At 39.8% G+C, this 15,434-nt stretch overlaps 1 protein-coding gene across 4 annotated transcripts in view; it reads left to right on the forward strand.

Moving 5' to 3' along the window:
* LOC140713761 (uncharacterized) overlaps nt 1–15,187 on the forward strand; it is a 55,459-nt gene extending 40,272 nt beyond the window's left edge. For 2 of the 4 annotated variants that reach the window (XM_073024249.1, XM_073024248.1), the window contains exon 2: nt 13,469–15,187. In XM_073024249.1, coding sequence (XP_072880350.1) covers nt 13,479–14,222 — 744 coding nt within the window. In that variant the 5' untranslated portion in view covers nt 13,469–13,478 and the 3' untranslated portion in view covers nt 14,223–15,187. Of the gene's footprint in view, nt 1–6,990; nt 7,139–12,715; nt 12,771–13,468 lie in introns of those variants that run through there. The other 2 variants (XM_073024251.1, XM_073024250.1) reach the window with 2 other exon arrangements.
* The last annotated feature ends 247 nt before the right edge of the window (nt 15,188–15,434 follow it).

Here is a 15,434-nt window from a genome sequence, read left to right on the forward strand (position 1 = left end):
CAGTGTTACCATTTTAGAGGACTGGTCCTATGCCCAGCACATGACTCGACTTCCTTAGGAGTTTGTGAGGATTCGGCATGACATCTAAAAATTTGACAAGCTTCTATAGTTGTGTGGTGGAAAGTATATTGACTGGCTGCGTCACAGCCTCGCATGGGAACACCAATGCTCTTGAGTGAAAAATCTTATAAGAAGTAATGGATATGGCCAGTCCATCACGGGTAAAACTCTCCCCATGTTTGAGCACATCAACAAGGATAGTTGTCGCAGGAAAGCAACACTCATCATCGGGGGCCCCCATCATCTAGGGCATGCTCTTTTCTCCCTGCTGCCATCAGGAAGAACAGAAGTTTCAGGACTCACACCACTAGGTTCAGGGGCAGTTATTACCCCTCAATCATCAGGCTCTTGAACCAGATGGGATACCTACACTCAACTTCACTTGCCACATCACTCAACTGTTCCCAAACCCTTGGACTCACTTTCAAGGACTTTTCATCTCATGTTCTTGATACTTATTGCTTATTTATTTATTATTATTATTATTATTATCATTTTTTTCTTTATTTTGTATTTGCACAGCTGATTGTCTTTTGCACACTTGTTGTTTACCTTGTTGGTGCGGTCATTCATTGATTCTATTAAGGTTATTTGGGTTAGTAAGTATGCCTGCAGGAAAATTAATCTCAGGGTTGTATATGGTGACGTATGTGTACTTTGATCATAAATTTACTTTGAATTGTTAGCTTTGTGACTTTTAGCTGGAAGTGCTAGTTAGCTTTAGTGCTCTTCCCCACTGTTTAGGCTTATAATTATAGTTGTAAATGTTGGGAATATCTGTACATTCTGGGTTCCTTGTTCTTTGGCCCAGCAATTGTAGTCACTCAGAATTGCTGACAGACGATGAAGCTTTTAAATCTGAAGCGCAAAGGGAGACTGATTCATCGCCATCACGTTCAAAATACTTTGAAAATAAATATTTAGCTGCTTTGAAAGAAGTGACCCTAGTCTTGCTGTAGCTTTTCTCTTCAGGCTTCAAACCACTCACTCGTATTTCATGCAGAACCACAAGGACGAAGAAATCAAAGTAAACGTCAAATCCTGAAACAACTATTGTTACACCTCTGAGTAAAAACATGATCATGTAATTGGTCTTTGCTTGAAAGAAACAATGAACTGTCAGGTCATTCAAATAAGGCAATTTGTTTTTCTCCATCTCTTGCTTCTATGAGCTCAGGTAACAGGCTGAAGTGTAAATCAAGGAAAGACTAGGAAAAAGACTACTGGTCAAAATTTTCATTAGCTGATTGAGGATGTGCACACCATGTAGTGTCTGTGCACTGAATAAATAAGCCAACAGGAAATATTGCATTGTTGCAACACCCTAGTACCATAATCCAACATAATATCACTAGTCATATGGCACCACAGTACCGTAGCCGTCAGCAAGATGCTATTACCGCTCGGGGAGTTCAATGCTGGCACCGTTCTGTAAGGGCTTTCTGTACGTCCTCCCCGTGGAATGCATCGGTTTTCCTTGGGTGCTCCGGTTTTCTCCCACAGTCCGAAGGCGTACAGGGAAGATTAATTGGTCATTGGAAGATTAGGCTGTGTGGTTTGAAGTGGCGGAAGGGCCTACTTCACACTGTATTTATTAATAACTAACTAACACAAACTTTGTTTTAAGTGTGATTTCATGGTAACTCTCCAGCTATAACAGATGCACCTGCCCAGGTTTTGTTCACATCTTGGTTTCATGGATGTTGATTATGTTGGATTTTCTATTCTTCTGTTTCAGCTCTGGAATTTGTGGGTATTTTCTGAGTTCCAGTTTTGCCTGGATTTTCTATTTTATGGTAAGAGCAGGCAACATAATAGTACCTTAGCCCATAGCCAGCCAACCCTGATCTCTGCACACCTATTTTTTAAGTCTGCACTTACTGTAAATTGATTCCCTCACGAGCACTTCCTTCCATGGTTTCCTGAAAATCAAATCATTATATGGTGAGACCAGAACAAATGTTCTCTATGCAGTTAATGGAAAAAAGGAGATTTGATAGCCAGCTTGGTAATGCCACTGATTTGCTTGCCTGTCACTGACATTCAAATGCATTAAAAATAAAATTAAAACATTATAAAGGTCACTGAAAGTGGGGAAAAAATACAAATAAAGAATTAACTTTAAAAAAATCTTTTTAATTATTTAAGTAAATTCAATTAAATATGTATTTCATTTGTCTAATGGATACCCCATGTGAAAGTGGTGAAGTACAATGTGTTCAAACTCAGTGTTAGAAAGACTGTCTTTAGAGAGGACTGTTATGGGTGACTATTTCAACAGCAGAGGCAGGCTTGGTTGATGACATAACCATGAATGTCACACACAGAGCTGGAGAAGTCAGGCAGCATTCCTAAGAAGGTTGGCGTCATTCAATGTCTGTAGTGAGATGCTGAAGATGTTCTATAGGTCAGTTGTGGAGAGCGCCCTCTTCTTTCTGGTGGCGTGTTGGGGAGGAAGCATTAAGAAGAAGGACGCCTCACGTCTTAATAAGCTGGTAAGGAAGGCGGGCTCTGTCGTGGGCAAAGTACTGGAGAGTTTAACATCGGTAGCTGAGCGAAGGGTGCTGAGTAGGCTACGGTCAATTATGGAAAACTCTGAACATCCTCTACATAGCACCATCCAGAGACAGAGGAGCAGTTTCAGCGACAGGTTACTATCGATGCAATGCTCCTCAGACAGGATGAAGAGGTCAATACTCCCCAATGCCATTAGGCTTTACAATTCTACCGCCAGGACTTAAGAACTTTTTAAAAGCTATTATTAATGCTTTTTGAGATAGTGATTTAGATGCATATCATATTTTTTACTGAGTTAAGTATTGTATGTAATTAGTTTTGCTACAACAAGTGTATGGGACATTGGAAAAAAGTTGAATTTCCCCATGGGGATGAATAAAGTATCTATCTATCCATCTATCTATCTATCTATCTATCTACGGAGGTGAATAAACAGTCAATGTTTTGGGCCAAGATCCTTCATCTCGAACTGTTGACTGTTTATTCCTCTTCATAAGTGCTGCTGAGCTTAAAACCATAGAACCATAGAACACTACAGCACAGTACAGGCCCTTCGGCCCTCCATGTTGTGCCAACCCATATAATCCTTAAAAAAAAGTACAAAACCCACACTACCCCATAATCCTCCATTTTTCTTTCATCCATGTGCCTGTCCAAGAGGTTCTTAAATACCCCTAGTATCTTAACCTCCACCACCATCCCTGGCAGGTCATTCCAGGCACTCGCAACCCTTTGTGTAAAAAACTTACCCCTAATGTCTCCCCTAAACTTCCTTCCCTTAATTTTGTACATATGCCCTCCGGTTTTTGCTTGTTGAGATCCTCTAGCATTTTGCATGTGTAGCTTAATATTTCCAGCAGCTGCAGAATCTCTTGTGTTTGTAGAGATGAAAGCTGTCTTTGGTGATGGGGTTTAGGGTCAAGTGGAATGCCAAGATTGTCAGTGGCAAAGCTTGTCCTCAGACATTCTCCAGGAAGAGGAATGGACTGAGTGGTTAGGGCATATCAGTCAAGGGATCTGTGGAGCAGTGGACTGCAGTTATCTTGTGGTTTCTCATAAGTTCAGGTAATTGTATAGTCTTCACCAGATAATTGATTATACTTAAAAACAAGTACATATAATTGATAAGGAATTGGTTTGATTTTTGTTTCCACATGTATACATGCAAGAACTGGATATATATTTAGTTAGATTATAGAGTTGTGACTGTGGCAAATTATTTGAGGTTCTACAGTAGCAAAACCCTGAGCTGCTCCTTTGAACCAATGATTAATCTAAGTTCTCAGTCCTACTGGATGGGGTGTTTTTGAAGTATATAAAGGTCAGTCTGATGATCTTTTTGGCTTTCATTGTGGAGACTTCATTTTAGAGCTCCGCTGACTTTGATTATACCCAGACCCCAACCCAAACATTTCTCCCTGGCTGCTTAGCACAGCACACTCACAGACTATGAACTGCTGGGAAAACTCATCCTATTGAGCTGCATTTGTGGAGGCAATGGGCTGCCTTAATATACCGCCTTATTGGCAGAATTGTTTCAGTTCAATTGATGACACATTAAAGTCTTAAACTTTAAAAATAATGATGATCCACGCAAGACAGTGTGGGTATGGTAAGCAATGTACTATGTCCAGTACAATTAATTGTCCTTCATCTCTTCGAGCAGGATGAGAAAGGTGGAGTGTCTCTGCAAGTCTCACGTAGGTGAGAAGGATAGCATCATTACCTAAGGAATGAGTTAGTAGTAGGACCAAAGACTGAACTGTTAATAATGGATAAAAATCTGACTGGGACACTGAAAATCCTTGTGGGCCTCCTTCAAATTATCCCCTGAAGTATTTAGAATTGGACCACTAGAAAGGACTGAATTAATGCCCTGTATTAGGAATGGAGTAATTCATCTTCAGTCACTTGTACTAATAGACACCATGTGTTGAATTCCATTTCTAAAATTCATTCCTGTTGAAGTCAATGGAAATGAAACCACCAGTATATTCTTACTCTGAAGCAATAGGGGACAAATTGTTTCTTCATCAATTTATCCAACACCAGTGTCCTCATTCACTGATGTAGTGCAATGCCGTTTTAAATTGTACGTTGCAGATTAAGCACAGAAGCTTGTGATTCAACTGTTGCCCAATGAGTTGCAATTTCATTGGACAGCGTAGACTTCCATAATATGAATGTGCACGGGAGTTAATTGCAAAACTATTTCTAAAATGTTGCACAAGTTATTTTGAACATGATTCTGACTGAAAGCTTCTTTTTTGCAGTAGGAATTGTGCAAAAACATCAATACGAAATGTAAACTTTCTCAGAAAAGGTGGGCTGGTTGTTACTGTCTCATTTGAATTTACAGGGCAATCATTTTAGCTCAGCTTTAATTTCAAGTTGATAAAACTTGCTTCTGGTTCTTGGCATTTGATTGATTTGAAGCCTTTGCTTTGCTTCCTGTTGTAGATGGGTTTTACAGAACTGACAGGAAGTGTTCAGTTATGCTTTGCTGCTGGCAAGTAACTACATTTGCAGAATGCTTGCAGTTATGCGGTCTAGAGTTCAGCGTGAGATATTGGCAAAGCAAACTAGCTTTCAGAAAATATTCTCAGCACTTGGAATACAATAAATTGCTGTAACAAAACGTTGTTATTAATGGTGATATGCTAGGTCTGTGGCAAAAGGTCATTGCTGGAAAATTTGACAGCCCTGTTCTGAAGAAGACTCATCCAATTATTTAATTGCAATGTTACAGCACAGATACATTTACTACACTCTTGCCTCTGGGCTGAAAGGTTATGGAAAGGAGGCCCACAGATGATTTGGACTCAAATTAATCGATCATACTCTTTTTGGAGTAATTAAGGCACAGTATTATTGGAGAAGAAACTAATTGCACACAGTATATTAAAATCCCAGCTAGTTCGAATGAACAGGTTACCTGTGGCACAATGGAAATGGGGCCAATGATTTGAATTTCTTCCATACCTTCCTCATGGCGGAACAAATTATGAACAGCTCGCTTGATTTTCTTTGTTTGAGATGTTGCTGATGCTAAAAGTCGCTGAGAAGAAAGTTTTCTTTGAATTTCTAGCAGTATACATCCAATATAGTACTGGTTATCATTATCACCACATAAGGAATCATCTTAGGTAGCCATTTGTCATCAAGGATGACTTGCTTGGATTTCAAACTAATAGTTTTAGAGATGGCTGATGAAGTCACTGCAGGTATCACGGACTCTTCCACAGTTGTAGCAAGAGGTGGCTGAAGGAGTACATAGGTGGATAATGTGTGAGGCAGTGCACTTTTACTGTGAGCTCTTGATGTATGGTTTGAAAGATTACAGTGTCACTCTGAAACCTCCTTCTCCACTTTGAGTGGTGACGGGCTAGAATTTCCCAGTAATCTCCTCACACAGCTGAGGTTTGAAAAGCGCAGTGACTTTCATATATCTGGCAACTTACAGTGGATGATACAACCAGAGCAACATAGCCAGCTGAGAGTAAGCAGGGATTCTGTGTTCGAGATGGTGGCCTGGGAAAGGTCACTGACATTGGTTTGATTTGGAGGATTTTGTAGGAATAGCAATGGTGGTGTCCTTCCATTGACATATCCACTGCAGGTAGCCAAGAATCAATCCTATAAGAAGGTAGGAATTGTTGCTGACCAATAAACCATGAGTTTTGAGTAAATTCTGAGACCTTTATCTTACAATACTCCAATCAGCAGAAGGTGGTGCTTTGAAGATGATAACAAATTTGGAAAACTGGTTCCATGGAAGACATGAATAGATTAATAGGTTCATTTACTGCATTTTTCTGAAGAATTTTTAACAGTCTGATACTGCTTTTCAGAACTCCTTCCATGTTTGGATCTTTGGTATTTATTCTGACGCAAGTGCACTTCTGCCTATGCCTCCAGATGTCCTGGATTGGGGGTGTTCTCAACTCAGGGATGGTTTCATGTGGAACTCTGTCATTAGGAGGGACTCATCAGTTCACACTGTCAGTTGAAAAGCAAATGCAAAGTCAGTTCTGTTAAAAGAGGAGAACAGCCTTGTTATGGTGAAATCGCCCTTTTTTCCCCACTTTAACCTTCAAGTAAGCCTAATCAGTCTAGAAGAAAAGTGCCAATGCTTTCACTTCATTTCAATGTAAAGTGGCGGCAGATTGAAACTTCTGGGCTGCACAGTGGGTGCAAATCTTTCTGCAGCTCTGAATGGTCCATGCACTTAACCAATTAGATACTGAAGCCACCTTCCGTAATGTGGGCAGGCGGCATGTATGTAAACACTGTGTTTTGGGTAAGAAAAAAAACTTACAGCTATGGCAGGATGTGGCTGCTGATATAATTCCTTTTTGCTGTTGGTCACATGAACAAAACCAGTGTGTAACAGCAGCGATTGCACTGTACTGCTATTGGTGGAGTTGAGAGTTTAGAAACAGTGCAGTTCCTTGGTCATCGCTGTGGGTGTGGTAGAATCCCCATCTACAGACTGTTTAAATTTTTGTGTTTACCAAACATCAATGCATTTGTGGTAAGATTCAGCGTTTCAGCTCCTAAGGTATGTTTTAGCTTTCTAATGAGTCTGTTGCTGTTTAGTGCTTAATAAGATCATACGGTATATTGGCGTGAAAAATATATTGAGATGAAGATAAGCAATCAAAGGGGTAAAACAGTTTCCTCTTTTTTTAAAAGAAGCAAGTTTAATATTTAGTTGAAATTTTAACCATTTATAAGTTTCTTTAGATGCTATAATTTTTTTATTTTAAAAATATTTTAGTAGTTATTTTGTTTTTAATAGTCTGAAGTGACCTTGTTAAATGAACGTGTTAAATGAGGAAAACAGCCTTGATGTGGTGAAATCCAAGAGAACAGAGAAAAGCTGCAGATCGCTAGAAATCCAAGCAACACACACAAGATGCTGGAGGTACTCAGCAGGCCAGGCAGCGTCTATGCTGAATAGTCTCAGTCCAAAACGTCAACTGTACTCTTTTCTGTAGATGCGGATTTCCTCCAGCACTGTGTGTGTTGCTTGATGTGTGAAACCTATTTTTCTCCTTAATCTTCATGGAAGCTTAATTGAGCAGGGCAACAGTTGCTAGTACCTTTCACTGCATTTCAGTGCATAGGAGCGACCTGTAATCTTTCAGATTTTACAGTGCGTGCATATCAAAGATATTCAGAAGTATTTGTAAATCCTCTCAGCACTAGCTTTCATCAAATTCATGGGTGTGGCATTTGTTTGGGGTGTCTCGGGGTGGGGCTTTATCGCGTGTGATGGGATTGCTTGCATTTAGTTGGCCCGTGCCCCTGAAGCCCTAGGACCTGTGAGATATGGACTAGGTAGATACTGACTTGTGAGTGGTGATTATATGGAGATGAATAATTCCAAAGTGATCTGGTCCATCCTGTCAAAGTCCTGAAGTTATAATGTCACTGTGCACTGCAGTGGTGCTTTGGAGCAGTTCAGGAAGGTGGCTCTCTACTGTCTTCTTGAGGGTCGTTAGCTGGACAATAAATTCTCACTCCTCTTGCAATGCTTACATTGGCATGGAATAATAAAATATTGGGATGTACAAAACATGTCCTCTTGATGACTTTTTTTATTAGTCAAACACTGAAACCATCACACAGAAGTTTGAAATTAGTTCCAAACACAAATGGGCAGTAGATGGGTGGTTTGCTCCATTTCCAAAACAAAACTTTGAAGTTTATCAAAGCAAGTTTTGAAAGTGGAGGACTCAAGAAATCATTATTCCAAAGCCCACCTGACAGTTTGAACTCAGAATGAAATTCTGTCCCACTCCAGTCATATAGAATCTTGATTTTTTTACTTTTAAATTCGAGGCATGGTGTTGACTTTTGTCTTCACGAGTGGTTCAGACAGGACTTTTCAAATTATGTGCTCTTTAGTGCTGAATTAAATGCACAGCTGTTTGTTCCAACCCTTTTATCCATCCTTGGAGAAGAATCAGCTGCTTTCCGAATATATTATTTACAAATCCTCATAGTGTATTTTTAAGCAGGACTTACGATTTTTTTCACTTCTCTACTTGGCTGTATGGTATTGTCTTTTTAAAGGTAAGAGAGTGAATTTTGTTCCCCTATACAGCTGTATTCACTCTTGTGGATCATTGAACTAAAAGGTTCCTTTTCACATAACCACTGATTTATTCTCAAAATTGTATTAAGTTATGATGCAGCTAAGATGGTGGTTTCATTAAAGATGGGTAAAAATGCCAAGGTTTCGGGCCCTAAGCACTCTTCTATGAGTCTAGTTGGTTGTGTGAATAGTTTAATTTTCCAACTCTAATATTCCAGTGATATGCAGCTAATCACTGGCCTCACAAACACAAAACAAATAATTGGGTAGGTGAATCAGTGTAAAGAGACAAGTTCCACTCAAGCATTATTTCAGCAAAGACACAATGTAGGTGAGACACTGAAGGAAAGACCTGATGTACACGAGAAGATGGGAAGGCAAATTAACTTAACTAAACCACCTGGCAAGGCCAGGAACTTTGATTATTTTTGCAGGCAATCATTGAAGGATTCCTTCCATTTCCTGGTTGAGAGCCAAGTAGTCCCTCTTATTGGTTCCAGGAGGAAGTAGGAAATAGGAAATGAAGTCTTCCCTACTTGGGAAGGAGACGAGGCAGATGTGATTAGGAGTTAGTGGGTGAGGACAGTAAAACTGCATTTGTGGAGGAAAGACAGAGACTGTGATTCAGTGGGGAGAGAATGGATTGGGAGAGGAGAGACATTGTTATCAAGAATCTGGAATGAGATTTTACTTTGTGGAAATTTCAAGGGTACGGGATGGGAGTAGAGATAACTTGCTCCAATTATCTAGAGTTCTGAAGAGATCTCTGTGGAGAATTGTGCCAAAGTCTGATTTCTCTACTTGAAGAAGGATATACTTCCAATAGAGATTGTGCAGTTAAGATTCACTAGATTGATTCCTGGAGTGTGGGCTATGTTGTGCAAAATGAGATTAAGCACCTGGCTTTATGCTGTCTTGAATTTAGAATAATGAAAGGTGGTTCCAAAGTACAAAATTCTAAGTAAATTTATTATCAAAGTACACATATGTCACCATATATAACCTTAAGATTCATTTTCTTGTGGGCATTATCAATAAATCTATAGAATAATAACTATAACAGAATCAATGAAAGACCGTCCAAATTTGGCCAGAGTGCAGAAGATAGCAAACTGTGCAAATGCAAAAAGAAGAAATAATAATAAATAAATAAGAAAGAAATATTAAGAACATGAGATGAAGAGTCCTTGAAAGTGTGTCCATTGGTTGTGGGAATATTTCAGTGATGGGGCAGATGAGTTGGATGATGCTGTCCCCTTTGGTTGAAGAACCTGATGGTTGAGGGGTAGTAACTGTTTCTGAACCTGGTGGTGTGAGTCTTGAGGCTCCTGTACCTTCTTCCTGATGGGAGCAGTGAAAAGAGAGCATTTCCTGGGTGATGATGATGGATGCTGCCTTCCTGCAACAGTGTTTCAAGTTGATATGCTCAATATTGTATGTTTGATGTTCCCATGGCTGAGATATCTTGGATTCAGGGTCAAGATTCAAGATAAGAGGTTGGTTATTCAGGATGGAGCTGAAAAACAATTTCTTTATCCAGGGACAGTAGATCTTGTCATTCTCTACTCAAGTAGGTTTTTAAGATATGAAGTTGAGTATATCCAAGGCAGAGAATGATCAACTGTTGATATAGGTAAATCAATGGGGTAAGGGGTTGGTGAAAGAAGATGGCTTTCAGCAAAAATTTCAGTAACAAATGTTGAATTATTCTTAAGTGAAAAAGGCCAGGAATCAGGACATGGAAAGAGATGAGTATTTGTGGGCTGTGGAGTGATCATTGGGATTTACTTGGTGGGTTGGTGGGTTAGTGATGATCTGTTGAGGCAAACCTGCAGCTGGTGGACTGAGTCTGCTGGTTGAGCCAGGTTGCAGTCAAGGGCCTGCTGGACTCATCTACTAACCTTGGCTCTCGGGGAGCATAGCAAAAGCTGCTTGTGGTTTTGGGAGCACCTGCTACTGGGAAATGCATGAAGGCAACAGTAATTGTTGAATTGGTCTTTCAGTTACATTTGTGGGAGTCAGATTTACTATGTTAATGCCAGATCTGCCTCTCCATTCTGGGATACTTGTCCACCTGACATCCAAAGCTTTAAAAAGAGAAATGGGTTCAAGCATGGCAAGTCACTTACCTCTTTACTGTGTTTTATAAGCTTCTCTTCTGCACTTCTTGGAGAAGTTAATATGAGCTGATTATATGAGTAGACAGTAACAGAGAAGCTTATTTAACTACAGTTATTTATTTGTTATGGATCACGTTCATGGGATTGATGATAGCAATTATTTAAGGCTCTCAGCATGAAACATTGACTGATTGTTCTTCTCCATAGGTGTTGCTTGACCTGCTTAGTTCCTCCATCATTTTATGTGTGTTGCACTGGATTTTCAGTGTCTACAAAATAACTTGCATTAAAGGTTATTGAAATTGCATTTAGATAAAGTTATAGATTATTACATCATGGAAGGAGGCCCTTGGGCCCAATGTGCATGGTAAGGGTCTACTAAAGTGTATTTTTGGATGGAAGTTGAGTGCTGTAAATATTAAATTTATTTAAAGAAAGAAGCATTCATGTCTGGTGGTTGTTGCCGAAGAATATTGCTTCTAGTTGCAGCCCCCTTTGCAGATTCATTTTGCATTGAAGTTAAAAAGGTTACATCCACCATTTTAATTCAGTAAAATAACATGAATTCTTCTGGCCTCATGAGACAGCAGGTAAGGTGTTGGATCAACATCTTTAAACATGTGGTACTCATTCAATACAGTAGTGAAGTGTTAGGCAAGAATTTGGTGCAGAAAACTCAGGAGCAGGACTGAAACTACAAGCCTATAGATTCAGAGGCCAAGATAGATTCAGAGTTTTGACTGTTTGCATTTTGATGCACATGTCAAATTTCAAGACAGTGGTATGAAATGAGTTCCTATGTCTGACACAAATATTTGAACTATAAGAGCAGGAAGTGAATTTTGTAGAAAAAAAAACTGCACGTAGCTGTTTTCTCACATGTTTTAACTGGCCTTCAGTGTTATTTCCAATACTTAAACCTAATCTGATTAAAGCTATATTTTCTAGCATATCTTCAACCAATTAATGAAACAGGAACTGCGAGAGACTAAAGAAAAAAATGTTACTTATGTGCCGCAGGATAAAAATATTAGTGTTTCCTGGAAAATTGAGACAATCCAAATTTAGCTGATTATTGTATCACCCAAGGCCACCCTTTTGGGAGACACTGCTGCTCTCTAGATAAAGTTGCAATGAAGCAATTCAAATATGAAAAAGACAATTTATTCACCCAAATAGTCTCTATTTTTAATCAATCTCTGTTAGATGTTAGGAATCTCAATTACAGGGGGCTAAATAAAGTATTTTCAGCCTGAATTTAAAAAAAACAAAACAAAATTAGAGTGTTTTGCTGAATATAGTAATTCAGAGTACAGCAGGAGTAAAAGGGGTTACCAAGGAAAGCACAGTTTTAGGGATGAAAGCTGTCAGCTTGTGTTTGTCTATGAATCAGGAGGGATTGAGTGCTGTGACATTTTAAGCAACATATCCAAGGCCTTTGAATTGGGCGGCTTTGAAACACTGTCCAAATTTTAGCTAACTTGAGGGGTTTGCCTGAATAATCCCATCATTGATGGAACTTCTTAGAGTTCTGTGTACCCCAATTGTCGGAGATGACTCAGAATCTGGGGGGAAAATTACTCACGAATTTTCTTGGACCAGGAATGGGGTGGGGGGGGGTGGTGTGGGTACGTCTGCCCCCACAAGCGACCAAGTTTCCAGTAGCTGGATCCAAGAGAAGGGATTAAGAAAACTCACAGCCCTTGGTGACACCTGTGTAGTTAGTAAAGAGACCACCACTGATACATCCACACAAGGAGGATTTAGGATAACCTTGTTCCAATGGACTTAAATCAGAGATAAACCAGGAGCATGATAGAAAAGAGGGTGACTTTTTTTTCAAAGTTCAAAATAAGTTTATTATCAAAATACATAAATGTCACCTTATACAACCTTGTGATTCACCTTCTTGCAGGTAAATCCAAGAAACAATAGAATCAATGAAAGACCCCACCAATTAACACGAACAGGTAATCAAAGTGCAAAAGATAATAAACTGTGCAAAAACAAAAGATAGATAGATAGATAGTTAAGTAAATAAAATGTATATATTGAGAACATAAGATGAAGAGTCCTTGAAAGTGAGTACAGTTCAATAGTGGGGTGAGTGAAGTTATCTTGTCTGATGCAAGAGTCCTGCGGAAGGGTTTCAGCCAGAAACATGAACTGTACTTTTCTCCATAGATTCTGCCTGGCCTGATGAGTTTCTCCAGCATTTTGTGTGTGTTGCTCCGGTTTCCAGCATCTGTAGATTTTCTCTTGTTTGTGATTTAAGAGTCTGATGACTGAGGGGTAATAACTGTTCCTGAACCTGGTGGTGTGAGTCCCGAGGCTCCTATACCTTCTGTCTAACAACTTTCTAAGTTTTTAGGTAAAGCTTTTCGATAATGAAACATTTAAATTTGGGTAGCTTTCTGTAATACGTACAGTGCCAACACAGTTGAGGTGAATGAATAAGGTGGAGAAATAAGGGAATATTTGGAGAAGGAATACAGTTTTTAATTCCAGTATTTTGTATTTTTTTCTGTCCTTAATATGGGTAAGAGATGCTGCCAGCTGAACTTACACTGTATAGTCAAAATCACTTTAAAATGTAATTAATATTGATTATAAAAATTATAATTGTCTATAGAAGCTGGCCTCACTCTGTCATTATTATTTTTTTCAGAGCCTTTAAAATGGGAAACACTCTGATCAGGAAGAAGAAGAACTACAAGCTATCCAGTGACAAAGAGGCAGATAAAGTGGCTGAAGGCACAACAGCAGAGGATGGAGAGGCCAAAAAGGAAAGCCAGGAAGAAGCCAAATCCACAGAAGGGGCAACAGAAGGAAATGCCTCACAGAATCAGGATGGCCAGGCTAACCAGGCTGATAAGGCCACAACGGAGGCCAAGGAAGGAGATAAAGAAGCCGGGGACAAGGAGGAAAGTCAGAAGCCTGAAGCCGACAATTCGCAAGCAGCCACTGACGCAAAAGCAGAGCCTCAGTCTACGGAGCCTGCTGCAGAAAAGCCTTCAGAGCCGTCCCAGGCTGCCCCTGCTGCTAGCTCTGCAGCGACTGAGCCATCGGCGGCGCCTGAGTCCAGTAGTGAAGCGGCTCCCACTAAGCCCTCTGAAACCCAAGCACCTGCTCCGGAAAGCCAAACGGAAGACAAGTGCACCAACAAGGATGAAGCAGAAGCCAAACAGACTGAGGCCTCACCTGCCCCTGCCACCCAAGAGCAAAGCAAAACTGCCGAGCCCCAGAATTTGGACTCTGCCACAAGCAACAGTGATGCCCCTTCCAGTGAGGCACCAGCAGCAGAAGCTCCCAGCTCTACCCCAGCTGGGCCTGCAGCCTCAGACAGTGCTACCCCAGCAGACACCACAGCTTCAGAGGATTCTTCAGCCGTTACTGATCAAACTGTAGCTGTGCAAGAATAATGGATGGGCCCCATTCGAAAACCACTCACAACCTGCATTAATTTCAAATGTACTAACAAACTTGACCCAACTGTTTTTTCCAGAAAATACCCAAGAGGATATATCATCACCATCCCCCCCCCAACCCTGCTATCTCCCCCCACCCCTCTATGATGAGACATACCATCAGGAAATTTCAAACCACACTGCGAAAAAGAATCCTGGACTTAAACATAGATGTCAGAAAGTTAAGTGGATTGAAAATAAATCATTTGAACAGCTGTCAAAGATGTACCTCGCAAATATGTTATGGATCAAAACCAACACAAAGGACAAAGGTTGTGACTATGCCGAGTGAGCGTTAATGGGGTTGTGCTATTGCATTCTGATATTTAGATAACATCTTGTTTGCTTTCCAGCCTGATTTTACGCAATGAGGTACAGCATCCATCAGATAAAAGTCACCGTACTCTCCTCTCCATGATCCGCCCGATGCAGAAGTATTTCAGACTAACATACACTTCCCATTGTACGTAGCCTATCTAGATTTCTCTTGATCAGTTAATGCATGTCCGTTGTTGGGTGCACCTGTAGTTCTGTTTAACAGTAAGTGGCAAACAAGTCTGCGTTCATTGCAATTCCGGCTTCTTCTCCATTCAGTGTCACTGATGCCTCCATCACCTCAGCACATATTGTTGATGATGAGAAATGTAAAATGGATGCATTGAAATTATACGTGATTGTATTAATGGTGCAACAGTAATAAAAATTATGAAAAAAAACTTAACGGTTTGAATTTATTTTTATTCAAACTCACATCACTTCCACAGTGATGCATTTGGCTGTTTTGATGGAACAGTGTCAGTATTTCAGAGACACTGAGAACTAATAGTAAGATTTCTATGCATCTTTGCTTCAAGTTTATGAAATAATTATTTGTAAGCTTGCTGAGAAATATAGCACAATTACACATGATTTTTCTTTCACTTTTATCATTTTCATTGCCACTCAACAAAATGAAAAAAAAAGGCCCATAATTTAGTACTTTGAAGCTCTAAAACTTGTAGTTAAAAGAGTTAATTGTTCTCCTGCCCTGTCCCAGTATAGGTTGAGAGATGTACCTTTGAACCCATCCATTTGAAATAAGTAAAATTAAATTAATTTTCAAGTTCAGATAGCTTTTTATTTATTCATATATTGAGATACAGCATGGAGTAGGCCCTTCCGGCCCTT

The sequence above is a fragment of the Hemitrygon akajei genome, chromosome 20 (genome assembly GCF_048418815.1).
Source record: "Hemitrygon akajei chromosome 20, sHemAka1.3, whole genome shotgun sequence".
Classification (NCBI taxonomy): Eukaryota; Metazoa; Chordata; class Chondrichthyes; order Myliobatiformes; family Dasyatidae; genus Hemitrygon; species Hemitrygon akajei.